The sequence below is a fragment of the Meleagris gallopavo genome, chromosome 8, assembly GCF_905368555.1.
Source record: "Meleagris gallopavo chromosome 8, MGAL_WU_HG_1.1, whole genome shotgun sequence".
Taxonomy (NCBI): Eukaryota; Metazoa; Chordata; class Aves; order Galliformes; family Phasianidae; genus Meleagris; species Meleagris gallopavo.
Window position 1 is genome coordinate 32,252,970 of NC_139411.1, and position 24,231 is coordinate 32,277,200.

The 24,231-nt window shown below is 44.2% G+C and overlaps 1 protein-coding gene across 2 annotated transcripts in view; it reads left to right on the top strand.

The window, feature by feature from the left end:
• The first annotated feature begins 441 nt into the window (after positions 1-441).
• DOCK1 (dedicator of cytokinesis 1) overlaps positions 442-24,231 on the top strand; it is a 274,016-nt gene continuing 250,226 nt past the window's right edge. Inside the window, exons 1-2 of one of the 2 annotated variants that reach the window (XM_085229833.1) lie at positions 442-767; positions 20,896-20,979. In XM_085229833.1, the coding sequence (XP_085085959.1) occupies positions 722-767; positions 20,896-20,979 (130 nt within the window). In that variant the 5' untranslated portion in view covers positions 442-721. The remainder of the gene's footprint in view (positions 768-20,895; positions 20,980-24,231) is intronic. The other variant, XM_085229834.1, reaches the window with a different exon arrangement.

A 24,231-nucleotide genomic window follows, 5' to 3' on the forward strand; every position in this document is an offset into this window, starting at 1 on the left:
TCTGGCATTGATGGACATGGTCGGTGGGCATGGGGGGGGAAGGGATGGGTTGGGCTTGGGGATCCTAGAGGTGTTTTTCGAACTGTGACGGTTCTGTTCAGCCAGGAGAGGCTGGGTTTGGAGCAGGTCTCTGATTTGGGTGGTGTTTTGTCTTCAGAACCGAGGATTTACCCGGAAATGGTGCTCTCCTACCACAGCCCGCCGTACTTCGAGTGCCAGCCCCACGTTAGTGCCGCTCCTCCAGGCTTAAGTCCTGGGGGCTCCGCGGCTCGAAAATACAGCAGGAACCAAAGGAACCAACTCTTCACCGGACTTCTGAAGAGTTCGGAAGCAGCCCGGGCCGCTCCCACTTTCTGACCGCGGGATAAAGAGGAGCACGCTGCTTTTATACGGAGCCGGTTCTGAGCGGGACAGACAATTTCCTGCAGAGCCAGGCCCGGACGCGGTCAGCCCGGGAGCCGCCGGGCTTTTCGTAGCAGAGGCGCTTGGCCCCGTCCGGGCCGGGAGGAGCGCTCTCGGCGTCCCCCGGTTTCCGAGGGCGAAGGCGGGGCTCGTCCGGCTGTCCCGGGGCTGCCCCGGGCCGGCTCCCCCCGGCCGGCCGCTGGCTCCGCCCGCACCACATGACTGCCGTCGGTAGAAACTTTTCCCGTCCCGCGGTTGGAAAATGGCGGCGTAGGAGCGGGGTTCTCGCATCCCCGCCCGCTCCGGCCGCCCCAGCGCCATGACCCGTTGGGTTCCCACCAAAAGGGAGGAGAAATACGGCGTAGGTGAGGATCCTCCCTGCCTCCCCTCGGGCCCCGCGCCCGCCTGTTGCGCTGCGGCGCTCCGCGAAGTACGCGGGGATCCCCGCACGTCCGCCGGGCCGCTCTGCTCTGGGCCGGGGGCTGCGCGGGGCCCGGCAGGGCGAGCGTGGAGCCGCACGGCTGCTCTCCCGGCTCTCGGCCGCCCTTCCCGGCCGGTGGAGTTGAGGAGTTCGTGCGGGAGCGCGGCTCGACCTGCGCTCGAGTCATCCTCGAGCAGAAAGTTGCAGCTTTGTGTTCTTTCTCCTCTCCTCCTTCCCCCCTCCTCCACCCCGGCGCTCAGCACCACTTTCTCTGGCTTAAAGTTATTTGTACGTGGGTTTCTTTTCCCGGCTTCGCCCCTCGATGTGCCGGGGTTTCCCCGCTGCTGCCCGAGGATCCATGTCTCCCTGGGCTGTTTCCGTCCCCCGGCACAGAGGCGGATTGTTCTCGGGATGACGGAGCTGCGCTGCGGGAGGCCCGGCGCGGTGCTGGCGGTGTTTCGTTGGGATTGGAAGCGTTTTGTAGGGGTAGAGGAGGAGAAAACCGGCACGAGCGAGAGCGTTTGTCGCGGGGAAGGAGATAATAAACCTGCGTCTTCCATTTGGAAATAAGAAATGCAGTGTTGTATCTGGATTCTGAGATCAGTTGTGTGTACACACAGCGAAGCCTTGTGTAACAACTGGAACAGGAAGAAGGGAATGTGTGGGATTAAACAGAACGCAAGTGAATTTTAGGAATTACTTTAAAATTCTGCCTGTACGTCCCTAGAAAGTAAGGGCATGGTATCCAAGTCTGTGGCATGTGCTCGGTGCTGTACCTCTGAACTGCTGGAACAGATCTGTCACCACGTACTGTGAGCTAGTGTTGGAAACCTGAGGGCACTGGAGGGCACGCACTGCGTTGCATGGTGATGTCTCACGTTGGAGATGCTTTTTAGGGAGTGATGTCCTGGAGCTCCGAGAGGACGAGGAGTTGTGGAGGCAGCTGAGATGGAAGCTTTGGGTATCCAGTGTGGGAAACTGCATTTGTAGAGAGTGAAATTTAAAGAAGTCTTTGATTTGTTTCATGGTTTCATAAAGCACAGGTACAAGTGCTTTTGTGTTGGGAGTGTGCTGAAGCCATAACTCTTGAAAAGGCTCAGAGCCCTCAGCAGAAGCTCACTCTGCACTTCTTGTTTGTCTGCTGCTCTTAGGAGTTTTGTCATATTTTGGTAATAGCTTTGCTATTTCTATGATGATTTCTTTCTTTCTTTCTTTCTTTTTTTTCCTTCGAGTCAGCTGAGTGGGATGATCTGTAGTGTCAGAGAAATACTCTGACGAACTATGGGGTGTGAGAGTTGAGAAGAGACAGTGTTGCAAGGAGGTTAAATGGGATTTAGAGTTAAGTGGGTGCTGCTATTCTCTGTTATGCTGCTTATATGCAGGTTTTGGAGAGGACAGCCTCTTTTCTGCAATGCTGAATTTCCTCCTGATGGAGATTCATATTCTGCTTGGTAAACGTATTTTACATGTCCTTGTGTAGCTAAAACTGGGGACTTATGTACCCTGCAAGTCTTCTGGTGTTCTGTTTCTTCACTGGTTGTGAAGCTTCCAGGTTGTAGTGAATCAATGCAGAAGTCACATAGTCCCGGAGCAGCAGTGGGGAACACACTGTTAAGGTGAACATCCTAATAAAAGAACGTTGTCTTCCCAACTATTTGCCACGGCCAGTGCTGGAGAGTGACAGCAGAACCGTGTTATGTGACAGCAAACCAGCAACACCTGCGTCCTCCAAGCAGGGCTGCTAATGGAGCTGCCATCCATCTCTGCAGGGCTGAACTGATGGAGTGTGTGGGCACTGCGCTGAAGCAGACGTAGCGATCAGCAGGAGGGTGTCATTGGTTTTGGGTTATGCTGCTTACCTTGTGGGAGCACAGAATTGTGTGCATGTGTTTGTATAAAAGCCATATGTTTATATGTAATGCATACGAAGTTTTTTTTTCCCCCATTAGATTAGCGTGTGCCTGCGCACAGCTAACTTTTCTTAACACCTCAAGTCCCAAAGGCTGCTGATGGTGATGCACGGAGAGTGAATTGCAGAGAGATTGGGTGCAGATGTTTTCAGGAAATGCTCTTTCTGCTCAGCTACCCCATCCCACAGTGCTGGGTTCCCAGCAGCTACTGCATGCCCAGGATCCACGCGGGGAGCAGCGTGTGAAACTTATCTCAGAGGGCAGCCGTGAGAGTGACTCAGCTCTGCTTCCTGGTGGGGCTCAGAACGTGGGGAGGCGGGATGAGAAACGGGTGGGGATGGAATAGCATGAGGGACTTGTGAGATGATCGTGTAGGGAGCTATTTGAAAGAGGAAAACGAACAGCTGAATTGCAGCAGCTTTCCTGCGCTCCTGATGCCGTTCATCCTTCTCCTTCGTCATTGCAGCTCTGTGTTTGGGCTCTCGTCTCGTTGTTGGGATGTGGCATGCTTGGGAATGGAGGTAGCTGTGTGGGTGCATGGCTTTCTGAGCAGGACCATCAGAAAGTCCAGGAGCTGTGTGTATCTGCTGCATACCTGCAGTATGGTCTCTGGAGCACAGCTGCTCAAGCTCCTGTTTCATGCTTGTAGTTGGAGGTGAAAATGTTGATGTTCTTGCTTATGGCAATGAAGATAAGGTGCAATGAGATGCTTTAGGAAGTCTGTCAGCCTAAGTAGCACTTCTGAGATATACAAACATGACATGGCTTGGGTAATTTCCAAATCCCCTTGAGCGTTCAGGTTGAATATTAGGAAAATTCAGGAAGAGCAGTCAGGCAATGCCACGCAAGGGCTGTGCAGGGAGCTGGTGGGGTCACTGTCCCTTGGGGTTTTCAGGATCTCTGGAGATGTGGCACTTGGGGACATGGTTTATGGGCATGGTGGGGATGGCTCAACAGTTGGACTAGAGTATCCTGGAAGTCTTTTCCAACCTTAATGATTCTGTGCCTTCTGTCCTTTTCCTTTGTTCCACAGGCTGCAGTAAGAGGTAGATCTGGGGCTACTGCAGTTGCTTCAAAAGTTGTGCCAAAAATATCTTTAATGTTTTTTTAAGAGCAGATAAGGAGGCATGAGACCACCACTGATAGTTGAATCTTTCTTGTAAACGGAGAAACAGTGAATCTGCTGGCCTCAGATGGGAAAGGAGAGCTTCCTGGTGGTGTGCTCTCCTTCAGACCCTGTTAATTTTCAGGATGCTTACTGTACTTCTCTCTGCTACTCCTAATGAATGACAAAAAAGCAGGATAATGCTGTTGTTGCTGTGAGTAGTGCTTAGTGTAGGCTCTTAACTTTAGGCAGGTTTTATGAATGTGATGAAGTAATATATTCAGTACATGCAGCTGTATTGAATATATTACTTTAGGGTGGCACCTGATGCCTGGAAGTGCAGTGTCAGATAGTAGGCCAATGATAATGTTAAATATATCAAGGATACCAGCATTTCTTAAGAAATTTGTTTATCTGTGCCTATATATGTACTGTTGATGCACTTCTGTGACTTACCTGGGTGCACTCTGGTTTTCTCCAGGCAGACAGGGTAGTGGAGGTGCTTGAGGAGGTGTCTGCAGTTCTCTGTCCTCAACCAGCACCGTCCAGCTGCCCAGATAAGCAGTGTTCTGGATAAGATTTGTGTTTCCATGCATGCTTTTTAAAAACAAGCAACTGTAACAACAACAAACCAACCCAGGAAGGAAACCAATTTTGCTGCAAGCTGCCCCACTTGGGACCTGGTGTGTTTTCCTTGTTACTGGTCAGTTTGGTTTGTTTGTCACAACAGGCAAATGATAACCTGCCTGATTTGGGATGCTTTGAAATAGGATGGACTTGCCATATTTCCAGGTTAGGGTGTTGTGGTGCCTCCCAAGGCTTGGAATAGCTTTTCAAAAGGCACATATAGTATATTGAAACCAGATATGCAAATATATTTTTTTATTTTTAAAGGAGGACTATATAGTTAGTTGGTAAAATAATTTATGAAGGTTGTGATGTGCAGCTTCAATTGCTTCCTTATAGTGGCCCTTTGGAAGGGTGGACAGGAATTTAATAAGAATAATGCCATTTGAAAATCATACAGGTCAGTGCTGGTTATTCATTTCTGCTGTGCAAGGAAGGACCTCAAATGCTGAGAACAGATTTCAGGTTTTCCAAAAATCCAGTATTTGTGGGTTGCTGGTATGGTGACTGGGGGCATTGGAGGAGGGAGGTTCCCTCCCTTCTTTATGAAGAGTTGGTGGCCTTTGCTTTTGTACGCCTGCCTTAAAACAGGAAAGGATTTTAGGAAGTTAATGAAGATGCATCTTAGCGATGCTGTTCTGTGAGTGAATTTGGAGTCTTTCTGAGGCCGTTCTGTGCACCGTGGATTTATTACAACAGTGCTGCGCTCTGATGCCCAGAACCAAAGGAATAAAAATGTGCATATGCTGTATTTGCTCATATATTTATTAGTGCATTACTATTTTGAGGAAGCATGTTCAGATTCAGCCCCTTGAAGACAGCATGCCCTCCTGTGTGCCATGGCCAAGTGTACTTACTCCTGAGGGAGCTGTCAGTGGCAGAGTTGCAAACTGGTATTGTTTTGAGAAGGGGTTTACCAGAAATATGTTTTTTCCTTATTCATTTTCTTGCATAGGATGTTATGAAATCTGTGTGCATTCCACATGTACGGTCACTATTCGTGCTGCATTTATATTTAGCTGTAGCACCTTGGCTTTTGGCCCTCGTTTTAAGTATCCAGGGATAAGAGAGGTACCAGCCTCTACTTCAGCCTAATGAAAGGACCTCGTGACAGTTGTGAGCTTCAGCTGTTTGTCTTTATTGCTAATCATTTCTGTGCTTCACAGCTGCAGGTGAAAAACCTTTAGGGTTTGCAGTGGGATCAGTTAATGAGCAGTGCGATTTTATAGGGACAGTAAACTACCCCAGACCTTTCGTGCGTGTTGTCTCTGATCTGAAAGGTTCTTGGAGTTTTTACAAGAGCTTTTAAAAATGTACTGTACTTCAGTGCTGGAAAATACCTGTGTAGCTCTCTGCTATGGCTCTACTGTAGGCTGTTGGGATGGAGCAGTGCATCGCTGACTTCCAGCTGCTTGCAGGCGTGATGCTGAGCATTGGCTGAACTCTCCTGAGTTAGGGGTTGCTTTGAGAGTTTATCCACTGTGAATTAACACTCCTGTTCCTAGAAGAGAGAAGAGGAGGGGGAATTTTGATACAGTAGGTTTTGTGCTTCACATCATACGCAGATATGGAAGTAACAGTAGGACGAGGTCCTGGTTAAAGGTTTTACAGAAAGAAGTAGTACCTACCCTGTCGGTTTCTTTGGTTTTCCTGTTTGTCTGTTCCTTGCAATGACTGTTTGGTTTAGATTATTATTATTATTTTGCATTTTTTGGTGTACTCTTTTATGTATGGGCAAAATTTTCAGGAAGGGGGGAAGTAAACTGAATGCAATTTAAAGCCAAAGCAGCATCTCCAGGGAGCTTGTCCCTTAGCTTGCAACTAAAGGCTTAAGCATTTTTGGGAAATACTTGTGTTTCTGGAGGTTGTCCCATGTGGAGGTCTGTGGAACACATGCAGGTTGTACCTTTTCTAACCCTGTAGTGGTCCTCTAGGACTGAAATCCAATACGTCTTGTTAAGTAAATACCTGTGGATGTGTCTAACTGAAGATAAATAGCTGGAAGCTTACCTAGATGAATGAATCGAAGCTCCATTGAGGAACCAATGCTAATCCAGATGGAAAGCACTTGCTCCATTAGCGATGTCAATCTCATGTCTGTACCGACTGCAAAGCTGAAGCTTTGATAAAATGTGCAAGGATGGCTGACTTCAGTTCCTATGGATGGACTCCTGTAGGGATCTCCTTGGTACAGAGGTGGGCCTTTGGTTATGAACTGGAGGAGAAGTGTATCTTTTCTGCAAACTTGAAAATGCTTAATTTTCCTTTCTGGCCTGTGGTTGTTTTTCCTTTTTGTTAATATATCCCTTAATGAGTTACTGAAATGCTTTTTTGAGCTTGGAGGAAAATAGAAATGGTGCTCTATCTAAACCAAAAGAATGTTCAGAAAGATAATGTTTGTGGTTGTAAAACTTTATCTATGTTTTTGGGCTGTAGTGGTGAAAATACATACATTTATAGCATTATCAGTCTTCTCGTGTTTATGTAATTTGTACATTAAATGTGATTATTGATGTAAAGACTTGTAACACAAGTAGCAGCAGTTATGGAATTTCAGTTTTATCAGCAAAATATGTACTATCTCTTGAAATATTTTTCTGCTCCATATAGCTTTGTAACTAAACTGAAATAATTACATTGAGAACTATTATGTGCAATTATATAACCATACACATAACAAAAGAAACAGATGGATAACTGGAGTAACTACTGGCCGCCACACTTGCACTTTTTTCCTAATGTGGAATAATATTTCCTAGCAGTGCTGCTTTGTTTAGGGAACTGTTTGTGTTATTTTAGCACAAAGCTTTTTGTAAGACATTTTCAGAGGTTTCTTGTAACTGATTTCACCGAAAGGAGCTGGAATAGCAAAAAGTCTTTGTGTTAGCCAGAAGAAGAAACGAATGAGAAAGCTGTGGAGGTTTGCTCTGTAATTTAGGGACAGGAAGAAAGTGAAGGTGTACGTGATCAGTGTGTGCTTGTAGGACCTTGGCTTCTGGGCGCTCTGTTCTGAACAGCTTCACAACTTAATTGAGCCTGGAGAGACCTTGATGGGGTCCCACGTGAAGCTGCACTCGTGAGGAGCACGAAGTGGGAGTGCTGGGGAAATGCCGTGTGCTGGCAGCAGCAAACTGTATTGTTCTCCTCTGGTAATGGACGCAGTGCTGGAGATGGTAAATTCCTCATCGATTGCCAGCAGAGCTGCACGGAACATGGCTCCTGAACCGCTTGGATGTGTGATGTCTGAAAGCACAGGTGGGAGGTGAGGAGTGTACAGACAACAGCATGCAGAGAGACCGAGCGCTGTGGGGACCTGAGCCCCTCGCAGCACTGAAATGCTCTGTGTGCATCTTCCTTCTTCTGCAAACAAAGCACGGAAGTACTGACAGCACTAGATTTGAAGTCCTGCATAGTAAGGTAGCACATGTTGGGGAGCGTGGCTGAGCCCTGGGACTGCCCAGCTCCCAGGGAAGGGTGCTGAGCACGCCCAGACTGAGAACGCGTGGTTGTAGAGGTTTTCTCTGATTCCTGGCATAATAACAATAATAAAAAATATTAAGTAATTGAAAAAGAAATAAGTTGCCTCTTGGTGAAGATGGCAGTGCTTGAAATACCTTAGTAGGCTAACGGGGCTAAGTGGAAGGCAGCTCAGTGGTACCTGCCTTTCTAGCAGCACGTCTGCCTGCCTCCAGCTGATGCTTCAGCCTGTAACACAGCCATCATTGTGGCAGCTGGTCTGCAGGCAGAGATGTTGGCAGCACAGAGTGGGCTCAGGGAGTGCGGCTGGGTGCTTTTATTGGGGAATTAAGTTGTCTGTGCTCCAGCTTGGTGTGCGTGTAGCATTTGGTGTATCAGAAACCAAGTGAAATGAAAGCAACTGGTAATGTAAAAAAGTATTCCTGTAGTGGACTTTGGGACAGGAAATATCTCAGCACTGAGCCAGATGGAAGTAGCTGATGATATTTGAGTTTCCAAGTCCTGACACAGATGGTGAACAATTTAAAAGTACGCATGTTTTCAAAAATGTGCTGTGCATATGACTGCAGTGTACAGATCGTGACCCTGAAATGGCTGCAGCTGATTGAGGTTGATACTGGGAATGTCTTACAAATGCTGTCCTCTAAAGGAGAGGTTGTGCTATGGTTTTGATGACTAAGTAGAAATACGATTGAGTATATTGTTTAGGTCAGGAAAGTTATAGATAAAGGGATGGGTGATCCTTTAAGCTTTCTCGTGACAAAACCTTAGGCTGTTCTCCCAAAATAGGAGATTGGACAAGCTTTCCTCTTGATTTCTTTATTTTTTTTCTTATTTGTGGTCAGAATGGAAAACGTTACCATTTTTGCTGTTTGTTTCATGCAGTCTCTGGCTCGCTTGTAATTCAGAGCTCTGAAAAGCAGCACTTATGTTCAAGCCTGTAGGATGCGCTCTCGTTTGTGACCCAAACCTACAGACAGTGATGCTTATTTCAGGTCTGTAGTTTGCTCTGTGCTATGAGGTGGTGCTGCCTGGTGTGCAGACCCTGGACTGAGCTCAGCCTGTAGCAACACGGTGCTGAGACTGAGCAAAATGGACTTGTGGTACACAGCAGCACAGGAGAGCCTGCTCATCTTCTGCTTACACAAAGAAATAATGATATATATGATGTTTTTAATATCATATACTTCTTTGAATGGTTTCCTATCTTTTTGTCTGTATCTCTTATTTTCTGTAGCCAGTTTTCTGCACGCAGGCGTTGTCTGCCTTGTTGCCCTCACTGGGATTCCTTCCTTCCTGCTTCGCCCTTGTCGTTGATGGGGAAAAGTGTTTATCCTTCAAGATTTATAGCTGGGGGGAAAAATGGCAAGTACAATGGAGCTGTTTGCTTCTGTTCCAGTAGCCAGCTGTAAACTCTTGTCACTTTTTTTGCTCTGTCACAGCAGGCGGAGGTGGAATCACTGTGCCAGCAGAGCCCCTGCTAATGTTTCATATTATCATTGCTAGATGTTGGTTGTCTTCCCTGTTGATTCCCAGCCTTGCCAGTGCTTCTTTCACTAGGAAACGTAGATGGAACAGACCTGAGATCATCTTTTTTTTTTTTTTCTTCTTTATTTTATCTCCCTTTTAAAATTGACTGTTTTATTTCTGTGGACCATTCTCTCAGATTTCCAGTGCAGAGACTAAGTGGTATAGCTGAAACACTTAGTGCTATGAGTAAGTTGACTTAAAGCAAAGAATAATTAAAAGTGTTGTGTGTTTCTGTTTTTAGTTTAGTTTTGGACATATCTGGGCTTCTACCTCCACTTAAGAGCTGCTGTGCTGGCTGCAGTGTGCAGCAGCCAACTCTGGGCCTGTCAGGGATGCTTTTTGCTGCTGACAGTCCATCTTCTGTCCACGTGTGTGACTTTGGTCAAGTTTTTGCTGTACTTGTGTCTCTTCTGACACTGCTCACTGTTCACCAGGCACAGACAGACCTGGTGTTCTCCGACTTCCCAGGTGATGGACGCAGCGTGCCCAGGACCAACTCGGAATTGTTGTAAGGCTTTGACAGCTGCTGTGTTTGTGAGAATTGGCTCCTTTGTCGAGTGAGCTCAGAGATGTGACAGAGCATGGGGGGAGGCTGGGAGCAGTAGGTGAAGGCTCTTTTCCCAGAATTTTCTGCTACTGAGATATTCTGGTGGGAGTAGAGAGCAGATATTTGTGTGGCACGGAGGTATTTCTGAGGCAGTAGTTTCCATCGTGTGTGACTCAAAGGGGGATAAACAACAATCCGGGAGTTTTGATGGAGAGCCAAATATTCTTATGGTATTTAATATTACATTTTGGTTTTTTTTTGTTTGTTGGCTTGTGTTCTTATGCGTTTTACTGTAACTAAGAATCTACAGGGATTAAAAAAAAAAAAGACATTGCTGTGGATAGCGTAACATCTGCATTTACTTTAGACTGGGTGGCTTCAATGCGGGTCACTGCTGTGCTAAGAGCTCAGGAGCAGTTTGGGGGCAGCTAGGGGGCTGCTTCAGTGGTTGTGGCTCTGGGATTTTGGACTCTGGTCTGATACAGTCAGTCCATCCTCGAGTCTCACTCCTGGGATGCTGGTAACACATGCTCTTTGGCACTGAGTCCTTCTGCTGCAGCTTACGGAGGGTGTTTCATTAGCAGCCTTTTAATCAGAAGGAAACGTCTTTGAGAAGCAAGCGAGGCTTCGAGGAGTGCCTGAAGTGACTTGCTCTGAGCTCTGTGTGATGAGTCTTATTTATTAAATAAATAAAGGCAGTGACTTGGATATAGCCAGATAAGCACATTCTAAAACAGAGTGAGGAGAATTACTCAGTTGTGGTATTGTTTACATTTTTAGAAGTTTTGTGTGGGTTCAGCTTGTTTGAGTTTCCAGTTGCAAGTATTCTTGAAATGATTTATGAGCAGATTTTTATCAATAACTTGGTGCAAAGGAGGCCTCTGTGTACAGAGCTGTGGTAACTCTGATTTAAATGGTTCGGATTGGTGACTCACCTGAGCAAATGCAGAAAGCACTCTTTGGACTTCTGCAGCTGGAGCAGTGAAGGTGGACGTGAGAGGGAGATTTCATGCTGTTAGGAACTGAATATCTAAAACCTTGGGATGACTTTGTAAGTTCGTGTAGTTAAGGCGTGATCTGGGAACTGTTCATATGTCAAGGTACTGCTCTAAGGTTGGGAGTCCATGTATTGTGGTTGTGTATTAGTGCCTACGTGCTTCTTTAATGTTCACGTTTATTTGGCTGCCAGTGGCCAGCGAGCTGGATGAGTCCCACTGTGAGTGGTCCAAGTGTTGGGTGAGATATTCCCACCAGGATTAGTTGGAGCAAATGCCTGCTGATTTTTGTAGGAAAAAAAAGACCTTTTTCCTTGGGATATGTGTTGAATATAGGAACAGCTAGCTGTCTTCTGGTTTGTTTGTCTTCAGATAGCTTTGTGTTGAGGTAGGGATCGTGAAACTGATTAATAAGTTGAATAGATGAGAAATTGGAGTTGGTCTAATTAAAAGTTATTAGGTGGGTGGAGTATTTTTACCCCGACCCAAGAATTTTAAGGGACAGTGCTTATGAAGGACGTTTGCAGTCTAGTTCACTACAAAGGTGCACTGACAGTTGGAGCTTGCCAAATTTCATCGTTTGAGCAGATTCAGTGTTTTCTAGACTGCTTTGGAAACCACCAGAGTGAGATGGTTGTCCTTCAGCCAGTGTTGGCCATTGGCACTGCTGGCAGCTGTACAGTGTGTTCCTAGCAAAGGGAGCCAGTAGCTGGAAGGGTGCTGAGGACACAATGTGCCAAAAAGAAAGCCAGAATAGTCTGCTCTTGTCTTATAGCAGCTGGTTGGAATAATGGTGAACACTGATGCATTCACTGCATGCTTCTCTACTGCAGGTTGACCTGAGAGTCTTGCTGATGCCTCCAGTGTCCGTGCTGGCTCTTGCTGAAACCTGGACAAAATGGAGGCTAGGTGCCCAGGGAGTGAATGTTTGTGGGTGTAGTAGCACTCATTTAATCAATGACCTTTGGGATGTAATTGGGAACATTGGTGGGAGCTGAAAGTTGGTGGGTGGCCATCAAAAGGCTGCTCTGGTCCTCCAAGTGCCACTACCAGTGTGACCTCTCACAAAGGAGAGCATCTTCCTGTTGCCTTCTGCGCACCCACTAAAAACCTTCCAAGCAGCAAGTGAAAAACAACTGCAGAGTATCATTGAGTTTTCCTCTTGACCCTGAGGTTCCAGGTGCAGGCTGATGCTGCTGGAGGCTGGGGCTTCCCAGGTGTGTGGGCTGGGAGCTGCTTCTGACCTGCCCAGGCGTGTGGCTCTGTGCCATCACCTCACTTGAGATGGAATTGGGCTAGATCAGCTTGTACTTGGCTGGAAAAGGTTTAAGAACAATCAAATTAGCCTGTGCTTTACAGATATAAATCTAGGATCCTATTGATTAGCGAGGTGGGGAGTTCTAGTTGTGCAAGCAGATTATTCTGTTGTTCCTCTGCTGTTTTGTACTTTCCAGGAGATATGTGTATTTGATTTATGGGGAGAGTAAAATGTGATTCAGAGCTCTTAAAGAGTAGGAATCCCATATCAGTTACGTTTTCTTCTCCCCGCTTCTTGCAGCACGATCATCCATCAGTGTGAGCTAGAAGCACTGTGGTGCTCCAGATGGGGCTGAGCCCAGAGCCTGGCCCCCAAAGCCCCGAGTGAATCAGACAGAACCTCTTTGTTAGCATTAGCTGCCAAGCCAGTTCTCTTGCTTTTCTGAAAGCTGCATGAGTCATGTGGTTTCTTATTGGTTTAGAGAAAAACAATTTTTCCCTGTTTTTGCAAAATGCCGCTCTTCTAATGCATTCAGTGCTGTTTGATTAGTGTCTTTGGTTTTTACATTCATTCCTGTATGCATGAGATGCAATTTCAGGGGAAGTGCCACAGGTTTCTTATTTCTACAGTAGCCTGGCTGTTGTGGAAAGGAGGTGTTTGTGGATCAAACTACAGCTCTTAGCAGGTAATTCTTCTCTCTGGCTGCTATTTCTGAGAAAGCAGAACAAGCTCCTCAGGGATTATTTGCCTGTGGATCCCTGCTTTTATAGTTCTTGCTGTTGGAGACAGCTTGAAGGGCCCAGAGACAAATAAGGTGATGGCAAGCAGAAACAAATTGAGTAAGGTTTGATGTGTAAAAATCTTAAAGCGCCCTCTCCTCCCTTCCCCTGTCCACAAGCTTTCCTGAGAGCACAACACAGGACTCTTGATTTTTATTTTTATTTTTTTTCCTGGTAGAAATACAGGGGAGGAAGAACAGTAGGAAATGGAAGTTCTTCCCATCGCCCCACTGTCGCCTTGCTTCAGGCTCTTGGCTCTGCATCATCAGCTCCGTATTGCAGTGAATAGTGTCTTGCAGGGGCCATTTTTTTGCTAACTGTTTCCTCAGTAGTGTGATAGAAGTTTTATTGTGTTGAACTTGATTTTTATAGTCCATTGAAATGACTATTAAAATATAGCCGTGACATTAAGCTCGCTGCTGCAGAAATGCTCAGGGAAAGGCACCCTCTTCACAAAAATACGTTTGGTGAGATAGAGACCTGCAATAGCAAGGGGAAATCTTGGGGAAATGGGACTGACGCTTCAGGCATCCTCAGGTGGAGCTACAGGAGTGCTGGGTGGGCTGTGCTTGTCAGAATCCTCACGCAGATAAAACGTCCTTCTGTCTGGATTTTGTGCAGCACCAGCAGAGAGCTGAAAAAGGTATTTTCATAAAAATCTCTGCTTCATCCCATAAGCAGCAGGTGCTGGGGAACTGGCTGTGTCCAGCATCCACTGCCAGCCCTATACCCAGCTTGCATAAGAAGTGATGTGTCCAACAATTCAGGAATTTACATGCCCTGCCTGAGCACCAGATTGGTAGCTTGGGATTCAGTGTCTGAGGCTTTGCCAATGGGAGTTTGTGCTGTTTTGGCCTGGAAAGGACCAAAGGGCTTACCAGGGTTTTGCACCTCACTCTGATACAGTCTCTCTCGTGAACTGTTTTTAAAATGGAGATGGTTGCATTTGGGGATGTATGCACCTGACTCTGTGATTGGAAAGGTGACTGTGATCTGTGCTGCTCTTTTTGGGACCTTCTCCAAGGCTGTGGGCGCTGCTGGCTGAAGTTGATGCCGTTGCCCTCCTGTGCTTGGCCACAAGTTCTTGCTTTCTCTGTTTTCTGTTTGCTGTATTTTTTTTTTTTTTCTTAGTTATCACTGAAGAAATGCCTGCTTGGGTCACTGATCTTTTGTGCAGCCTCAGTCTGATTAACTGGCCTCTGTTGACTCCTGGCTGGCTCATACACACTGCATCCTGTGCCAGCACTGACCGTAAGCTGCACGAGTTCTTCCATCCGGCGTTTAACTCATTTCCTCCTTCCTCATGCCCAGCGTGTATGTTGATGTGTTTTATGAACAACAATATCAAAGATTTTGCAAAGATTTTGGGTAGAAGCCATTTCAGGTTTCAGCTGTTAAAGGCACAGAGGTCCTTCAGGTGCACTGTGGCAGGGATGGAGCAGTGCATGGTCGCATTTTGTCATTGCCTTCTTTAAGAACATGACCTGTTGACCACTACAGTGAGAGCCAAGCTATTGCTTTTAGCAGAGAAGTACAGGAAAATCAGGGGAAGGTCAAAACTGTGTGATTCTGGGTTAGCAGAAGACAAATGCCAAGACATCTATCTGCCTCTGGACCGTCTTTCGTGCTTGTGGAAGTCAGAATTTTCCTGACTACAAATGCCAGCATAGAAGAGTTTGGGTTATTTGATTATCGCATATCATGTGTTTCAGTTAAGGGACTTTTTAATACTAAAAATTAATTGAAATGTTCTTGACTGTCCTTTATGTTACCTATGCAGTATGCCACATTATTAATGTTACAGTCAGTGGTGATCTCTCTTTTTTTAACACTATTTTTGACTTCATATCCTCAGCGCTTATTGGTTGAAGCATTCAGAGTGCAGATTAATTTGCAAAAAAGAGGAAGGAGAAGGCTGGTAAGAGTTGGCATCTTCATCAACTCCGTTAGAACCAGCGTCTGTCTTCAAGGGTGAGAGGAGAAAAAGCCAGAATTTGAATGACCCTTAGATAGGAGTAGGACTCCATTTTATTTTATTTCTTATTCATGTGGAAAGGAGCGAGCATCTTGTTCTCTCCTACGTGAGATCTGCCTGGAGGATGCAGCAGCACAGTGCTTACACTTCTGGAAGGCAAAATGACTTCAGTTTGTTTTTTTTATTTTTATTTTTTATTTTATTTTTTTCCTGGATTTACAAAGTCTCTTCAGCTTACTAATTCATGCTGGGTAGTGATAAGAGACCAGATGTGTTGCAAAACATCTTGCTCCCCTGTGCTGCCATCTGTTCCACAACCTGACTTAGTGCTTAGTGATGCTTACAGCTTGGGTGGCCCTTGGCTCACTGAGCCAGCGTGCTCAGATTCACCTCCAAATTCAGCGTGTTCCTGTGCAAATTGACTGGTTTGTTGCAGTTTGGATGACAAAACAACTGAAGTACTGAGAACTGTGATCTCAGCTTGGAGAAACCAGGGATGAGAATGCAGAGGGTGACTTCAGTAACTTGGGAAGGTCTGCGCTTGGTTGCCTTGCAGATGAGGCAGTCATCCTTAGCAAAGCTTAGGTGCAAATCCTGATCTGTGAAATTGTGTTCTTTTTTCTTCATTACCCTCAGCTGTGATAATTGGAAACATTTCAGGATAGGTAATGAAGATCTAAGGAGTCACTATGACATGGAAATCCAGCACTTCTGTTTAGACAAAAAGGAGGAAAATCTTCAGGTTTCTGATGTGCTTTCAGTGGTAAAGATTTGCAGTAGGCATTGCTTCTATCTCTGGTTTCGATTTGCTTTTATGAAAAAGCATTATTATGGGTGTTGGATTTTTTTTTTAAAGATACAATCAAATAAAGCTTGATAATATGTTAAGTGTGTTTTTTTTTTTTTCTTTCCAGAGCGTAAAGTGTTTAATGCAGGCTTTAATGCAGAATATTCCAGGGAATATTATGTGGTAACATTTTTATGGTATCTTAAGTAATCTCAGCTTTCATGCAGAGAAAAGCTTTCTCAGTACATACTGATGTTACCTTTGTTTGCTTTTTACCACTTTTCCTCTATCACCTCTTTCATTCTTCTGGTCTTGCACTCCTCATTTCTGTAATGCGCATAGATTGATGAATGCAGTCCTGTAGAGCTGTTTGTTTTATATTCTTTGGTAATAAATGGGTTTTAGTGCAATTACTGTAATGCCCTATTCATTGTTCCTTTCTTTATTAACTCCTGGAGTTGAAAATTTGTGCTTTCTGTGCCCACACTAATCCTTTGCTTTTGACATTTCAGTAATTTTGTGTAGATCTGCTTCTTTGTTGCCCTGGAAGGAAGAGGCTGGGTGAGAGCAGTGACTGCTACCAGCTGCTTGGTCATCGTGGCTGGGAAACTCAGCTGATGAGCAGAAATATCTCTGGTGCTGAACCATTGCTGTCCTAAGCAGAGAGCAGCAGTGTACAAAGGAGAGATGCCTTCAGGATGCTTTCTGTCACTTGTGACTTTGCATTCTTTTTGCTTGCATTTTTCGTGCCACTTTGGTTCCGGTCATTGAATCCCAGAGCTGGAACTCCAAATAGGCTGACATAGAACTGACATAGATAACTGATTTGCTGAATACTGCTCTGTGTTCACGTCAGCCTGGTAACAGATCATACTGAATCCATCCACTGCTTGTTTTGATCAGCTGTTCCTTACTCATCGTCAGCATGCGCTCTGAAATCCCTGCTTTCCTGTCACAGTGAGGTGTGGGTTGCTTTGGCTTTTAAAAGCAGGGTAGGTGTAAGGCTGCAGCTGAAACAGTCTGTTTGTGAGTCAGTACAAGAATGCCCATCCCAGGGTGGTTGAGGGAGTGTGGTCCATAGGTATGATCTTGCAAATACAGTGGACTCCTTCAACTCTAGATGAAATCATAGCTAATGGTGCCTGGAACTGGAAAAGAAAGCTCGTTAGTTCTTTCTCTGTAATTTTGAGAAAACGTTGTTCTCTTCTACACAGTAACCTTATAAATGTAATTAGAAAATGGTGGTCATACAGATGTCTGCTAAGAACATAGCTCTTTCTGGAGCACTGTAGCTTACTCCCTTCACCTTTTGAAAGGTCTTTTTCAGGGAGAGCTGCCCTCTGTAAGGAGGTCCCCTTTATAGAGTACTCCTTTGCTCACCTAAAGCTGATTCCTGTGTGCTGGCCACGAGGAACCTGATCCTTCATCTCTTCTGCAGAGCATTCTCCAGGCTGGGGGAAGTGGCAGAAGTGCTTGAGCAAATGTTGGTGTTTCTGTGGATGGGCAGTGTGCTGGTTGAGCCAGAAAGCAGCATCCTTCTTGGGCTTGTTACTCGTGGTATCTTTTGGACATCACTTCTTAACATTTCTCTAATGTACAGAGATTGCATTGTAAATAGTATTCTTATAAATAAAAGGAGGGGGAGTGTTTATAGGAATAGTTTATAGTTTGCAATAGGAAAAATGCTTAACTATACCTCTTCGACTGCGCCATGCTCACTGTGGAAGAACACTGGGATACTGAATTAGTCTGTGTTAACCATGAGGTTAACTTGCTTGGGCTGCGTCTTAGTCATGCATTTTTGGGTGCTAAAGTATCCATGCTCCTAGCTTGTGAGTTGTAGCAAAGATTTTTTTTTTTTTTTTAAAGCTAATTTATAGGCTACGTAATTCTTTTTTGAAAACACTGGACCTTGATCCATAATTTGGTCGTGCCTCTGTATGTTGTTGACCAGACAGGACATACATGTACCAGTTTTGTGCTTTATTCCTTTATTCCCTTTTTTCTTTTCCTTTAGTTAAAGCATTGTTGTTAGCTCCAATCGGGCATTTGATCTGTCATAACAACTTTTGATGTCACTGCATAAAAAATCCCCCGTGCTTGGGGTTACCTTCTGGCTTTCATAGGAGTATGCAGTAGCTCAAAACTTGTTTTGTAATCACAGGGGCGGAATGTGCTTTATAGTTATTCTGGTTGTTTGTTTCATCATCTACGAATGCTGCTGCAAGCCAAATTTTCTTTCTATTATTTTGAAATAAGCCTCCCTTCTTTGGCCGCCACTCGTTGCTCAGCTGGGGTCAGTGGGAGCTGTCATGGGTAGTAATTACTGCTCGATGGCTGCTTGTCATCTTCAGTCCAGAGAATTGGTCATTACAGTGAAGTTCATGTTACGTGACCCTCCTCATTGTGACAGACACCAGTTAGCGCTCTCATATAAATTTTAATGTCTTTTATTTGCAGTTGCCTTTGATCCTTAGTGTTATTCAGCTTAAGTGTTGGAGAAATGGTTCGCTGAAGTGTGAACTTGCTACAGAACTGTTTTTAATCTGTCATGATGTGAATTTCTACTGGTTTGGGTGCTTGGTACTACACGGTGAGATTACTCATCGGGGTCTCCAAGGCGGAAGGTTCAGATGGGCTCATTCTGCACTTCGAGCACCCTCAGGTTCTCTTGAGTCTGGTGACAGCTGTGACGTTCAAGAAATGCAAGTAAAGGCCAGAAGTTTGGATTTAAGCATCCAAACTGAGGAGAGTTCATGCTAACTGATTAATTTCATCTTTCTGGTACTCCCAAAAACCCGACAGAAAAAATTCCTGCTGAGTGTTATCAAACAGACTGTCCCTTGTGCTGCTGTTTAGGAAGCGTGCCATGTATTCATGGTTGTTAACATTCCTCTGCTCAGAACAGTTCAAAATGTTAATTTTTGTTAATGTTTTTCACAGAACAGCTCTCCTCCTGTAGAATGGCAATTACGGCTTTGAAATACTGTGCTGCAGATACCTGGCAGCAAGGATTTATCTCGTTTTAATAATGGGAAAGTTAACAAAAACATTAAAACAGGAATAGCTAGCTTGACTTGTTTTGATGTCAATAAAACTGTATCGCTTTCTAAAGCCTTCATTAAATACTGGTGATTATTAGTTTCTGCTTGATCTTTATACGTTTTTACCTTCAAGTGTCCTTTCCTAAATTCTGTAGGATCCTGTGCTGCATACCTTTTGTCTTTCCTATTTCTATTGCTTTTTTTTGTACCTCTCTCGTTCCATATACCACCCAGAAAAGGACCAAGGACCCACCTCACGTGCTCGATGTCAGTAACGTTGTGTGGTGGGGTTCAGCATCTTCTGACCAGGTTTTGCATGTTGCACTTATGTTGCCGACTTCCCTGCTGGCAGGGCTGCTCTGCTGGGCTCACCTGGAACCTGGAATAAATGGCCTGGGGGGAGCAGAGGTTGTGCCCTGCCTGATACCTCGCTGTTGTGTAATGGTGGCTTTGTGCTTTCTGCTGTAGGTTTTTGCTTTGAGGGTTTTGTGGAAGTGCTTTGTGATGATTCGTAATGAGAATGTTACCTGCAGTTAATGTCCCGTGAGCTGTTTTGGTTTAACCATCTGTGAATGTCTCCTGCCAGAGGGGCTGGGCTGATCTCAGTTACACCAGAGATGCATCTGCATCTTTCTATTCTGATAGTGGTAATGGCAGAGAGCAACTGGAGCCTTTGTGGGCAGTGCTGCACAGCTCGTATCCCTGGGAAATGATGGGGAGGCAGAAATAACTGGTTATACAAGGGATGGCTGAAAGTTTAGAGATAACTTCGATGGAGGTGAGAAAGCATTATTGGAATCTGATCATTATGACAAATAACGAATCTCGATTCTCAGATGCTGAAAATAACGAAGTAGCTTTCCTTTGATGCTGTGCTCTGAAAGCTCCCATTGTAAAGAAGAGATCTCTGTTCAGAGGAACTCAGCCTTTTGTGTACTGGAAATACAAGGCTAAGAAATCGGTAGCATCTCAAAGTGGAATATGAATGAACCTTTCATTGGTCTGCTTTCATTACAGTTCGTTAATGTCAGTCTCGTGAAATGCTGGGCTTGTAGCCTTCGGTTGTGCAGATCCTACCAGGTATCAGAAGGCTTTGTCTCTCTCAGAGGGATTTCTTCCACAGGGAACATAACAACAAACAAAACCAGAAGGTAGTTTTAGAGGCTGTAACTGTTTTCTAGATATTTTTGAAATACCTTTTTCTTAATCAAATCTGGCTTGCAGCGTATTTGTCAGATAAACGTTCGGTATTCTTCAAGCCATTCCTGATTTTAGCACTTCTTTTGTGAAGCGTGGGGAGAAGTGGCCTTTCCTTTACTTTGTAGGTGTTCTCCTGCAGGTGACAATTCTAAAAAACTTCCTTTTCTACCATTTCATAGAAAGCAAACAAACTCTAAATAATACCCCCCTTTAAAACTTGAAGTTAGTGTTTGTAATGTCAGGTCACTGACGAGTAGGGTGATGCATCTTTTCTATTTGAGTTATTTGCTGGCATATACCTGACTATTCTGTCTGACTTTCTTTCTTTCTTTATCTACAACAAAACAGTTTTTCTTCTTCTCAGAGTTTCTCCCTGTCCAGAATTGAACTCTGCGAGGTGTCAGCAACCTGCAGGTCAATGGCTGTGAGGCATGAGCAGTTTCCAAAGCTTCCTTCCAGCATTTGCTGCATTCACTTGGCTTTAGTGTAGGCTGAAGGTGATCATTCAGTGCTGCTTTAGGGCAGATCAGCGTGTGAGGCTTCCTGCATCACACTGACACAAAGTACTGGAAGACAGACAGGTCCAACAAAATTAATTGAATGTATTGTTATGAAGAAGCAAAGCATTGTGAGTAGGTTCAGAGGCTAACTTTGAACAGTCTGCGTGTGCCTTTTGAGATCTAAGGGAACGTGCTGTTGGATTGAAGAACTTGACCAAGCGTAGCCAGAAGCTGCACAAAGAGCAATAATGAATAATAATATCAGTTGTGTGGAGAAGTAACAATCTTGAAAGCTGTGTTGCCTTGCACGTGCTAACTGCCTTGTTTTCTCTGTCTAGCTCTTTACAATTACGACGCGAGGGGACCAGATGAGCTTTCCTTACAGATAGGAGACACTGTGCACATATTAGAAACATATGAAGGTAAGCTTGCAAAACGTGCGTTGTCCAAGCATTGTTTTTACAACTGCTTTTCTGTTTGTGACTTTATCAGGTGATGAATTACTTGCTTTCTTGCGAAAGGACAAAACGCATTCTTTTTAATGAGCACAGAATTAACCAGTGCTGGATGTGAATGAAGAAGCGTGTGGTCGATACCTGCTGAATAACCATCTCCTTTTCTATGAAAGATGGATGTTCTCACAGCTTTATTTGTATGGATCGATTGCAGTATCTGTCCTACGTTTAGAGAAATGATAGATGTTTTTGGATACCCTTGGGTAATGCGAAGGCACCTGCTGCTAAAAGAAGTATAATCTGAATTTGAAAGTCACCGGGGTCCTAAATTATTTATGCCTCTCTTGTAACATTGGGTACATGTGCTACAGTGCTATGGACCGATTTCAGGCTTTCAGATGCTTTGCTTGTTTTGATATGAAACTGTACAAGCACTACACACAGCAAAATCCTTCCTCCTTGATCTGTGAAAAAGGGAATCAGGATGCTGAGTTTGATAATCAACAGAATGTAAAAGTTGTCGGAACACTTTTCTGCTCTCCCTTATTCCAGTCGCAAGCCAAATAAAATACATCTCTTTCGTTATATCCTAGACTGTAAATTGTGTAGCCTGCTGCAGTCTGGAGAGATATAAGCAACATATAAACATATAAATACTACTTTTCTGAAAGAGTGGTCAGGCAGTTGAATGGGCTGCCCAGGGAGGCGGTGGAGTTCACCGACCCTGGAGGTGTTGAAGGGACAGTTGGATTTTGTGTTGAGGGATATGGTTCAGTGAGGACTATTGGTGATAGGTGGGTGGTTGGACTTGGATGATCTCAAAAGTCTTTTCCAACCTTGGTGATTCTGTGATATAACTAAACTTTGCAAATGCCTTTGGTTTACATTTTTGAAATGACTTTGTTTCTAGACATTGATCTTTTGGTCCGAGTGCTAAGTTAGTTTTAGATATTGGTTTAATCAGATTATTTTTTTTATGGTTACATCTACTTAAACAGTGTTATTTCAACAGATGTAACAAGCTTGATTCATTACTACTGCAAATTAATTCTCTTTTTGTTTCTGGGTTGGCATTTTCCTATAAGGTTCAGGTTGCCACTGGAATGTCAAGTTTGACTATGCAAAGTAATTTTTCTGTTATCTTATCTGAAGTTATATGATTTAATAATAACTTAATGCAAAAAAAAAAAAAAAGTAGATTTAAATATTAAGCACATTTGTGTTTTTGTGTATCTAAATTGGTTTATTTAATGAATGTGGGAGAAACATTGAATCCTGCATAGGGAGCATGAAACCATGTCAAATCGTGACTGCTGGTAACTTAATGGGGTGGTGGAGATGACTTGCTTTTCCCTTTCGACTCAAATAACAGGAAGACCTTTTTGCTCTCAGCTCATGGTTTTGGGCTTTTGGCATCTTTGTGCGACTGGGATGAGTTTACATTAAAAGAAGTGCAAATAAATTAATGTTCTACCAAGCATTTTGTACAATGGTTACTCATTACTTCCCTGCTGTGATGAGAAATGAGCTGCTGTAATTCTTACCTCTCTTCTTCACAGAGCTGCCATTATTGGGTAATTATTTGAATTCTTTGATCTTCAAGTTCCTTCCCAGGCCCTTTGGAAGCATTGCCCCAGGAGGTGCCTTGGTGTCTGCAGGTGCCCCATGTCCAGCTGTGCTCACACACCTGCCTGTCCTGCTGAGCCTGCCTGGAGGGCTGCTGGATATGGAGCTGTGTCTGGCCTTGGAAGCAGTGGCTTGGTAGGGTTTGGGAAGCAGTGGGGTTGTAACTGCTGCCTTCTCTAAATCCTCTTTGTCAAAAAGAAGAGCTTATGGCAGGTTTTTGCTGTAAGACCAGCCAGACTTCTGTTGGATTTTGCACTGGATTTGATTGCTACTGTGGACTCTGCTTATATGTGCTTCAAATGGTACTTGAAGGTTTAAAAAAAACAAAAACAAAAAACTTCAGAATTTAATTTCAGTACTGAAACATTTTCATCTTTTAAAATTTAGTCAGAAAAGTGTATTTGCTCTCTGAAGTGCTGAACCAATTATTACAGATATTTTCACATGCAGTTTCAGTGAAGTTTGAGGCTTGTGGCAAACAGCTTCTGTTTGTATCGAGGTGATGGGATTGGTGATGGGATTGGTGATGGGATTGGTGATGGGATTGGTGATGGGATTGGTGATGGGATTGGTGATGGGATTGGTGATGGGATTGGTGATGTGTGTGCTTTCCGTTGTTAAACGGGAATGTTTCTGCTCTTCAAGGACCCAAAGGAAAGATGAATCTCCTTTCTAATAACAATTGAGAGAATGATGGATCTTTAAAGTCAAATTACTGTTACTATTTCAGGTTGAATTGCAGAAAATTTCATTTTTCCATTTGAAAATTTCCTGGTGCACTTCTTAATGTGAACCTTACGGGACAAGCTGGATGACAGCGGAGCCGTGTGCCTTGATAAATAGCATTCATGTGTCAGGAAGGAAGGGTTGCTTTTTCAAGTAGATATCCCTAAACAAATATTTGCTGCATTCTGAACTAGCAGTGCCTTATTTTTGTTGTCCTACTTCTGTTTCTTTATATAATTGGGTAGAAGTCAAAATGGAGACGTGATCAATAAGTAAGATTTATTTATTAAGGAGAAAGGCTATTAGATATAGCAGTAAATAAGCTTCAAAACGAAGTGTTTGTATTTGAGCAGCTGCTCATTTGTAGAACTGCTATAGGAAGGTGTAGTTTGGGTTCCAAAATAGGCAGTTCAAAATAATATTTTCCTCATCCTTCAATAATATTTAGTTATTGTTTATTGTTGTTTACTTATATATCTTCTTTTTTTTGATGTAATTAATACCTATCCTGAGTAAATGCATAGCAAGTATCAAGAAGAACAGTGCTGGCCAAGTGTTTCCTGTGCCTTTTGCAGGTGCCTCCCTTTTCTTTGTTGGACATCTACTTGGATGGGTACTTCCAGCCATTGTATCCCATAGTGTTTTATAGGGAGAGGCTCAAAACCCTGTCACATTGCAACTAAGCCACTTCAATGCCCACGTCAATTTAGAAAACATTTATGGCATCAGCCTATTTTCCTCTCACTGATGTTTTGTGTGAAGCTGAATTTGCTGTAAATAGACCAAAGAGGATCTGAAATCGTTTACTGGTACTGCAGGTCAGTGTTTGACATCAGATATTTGCTCTCTTTTCCATCAGGTTTTCTT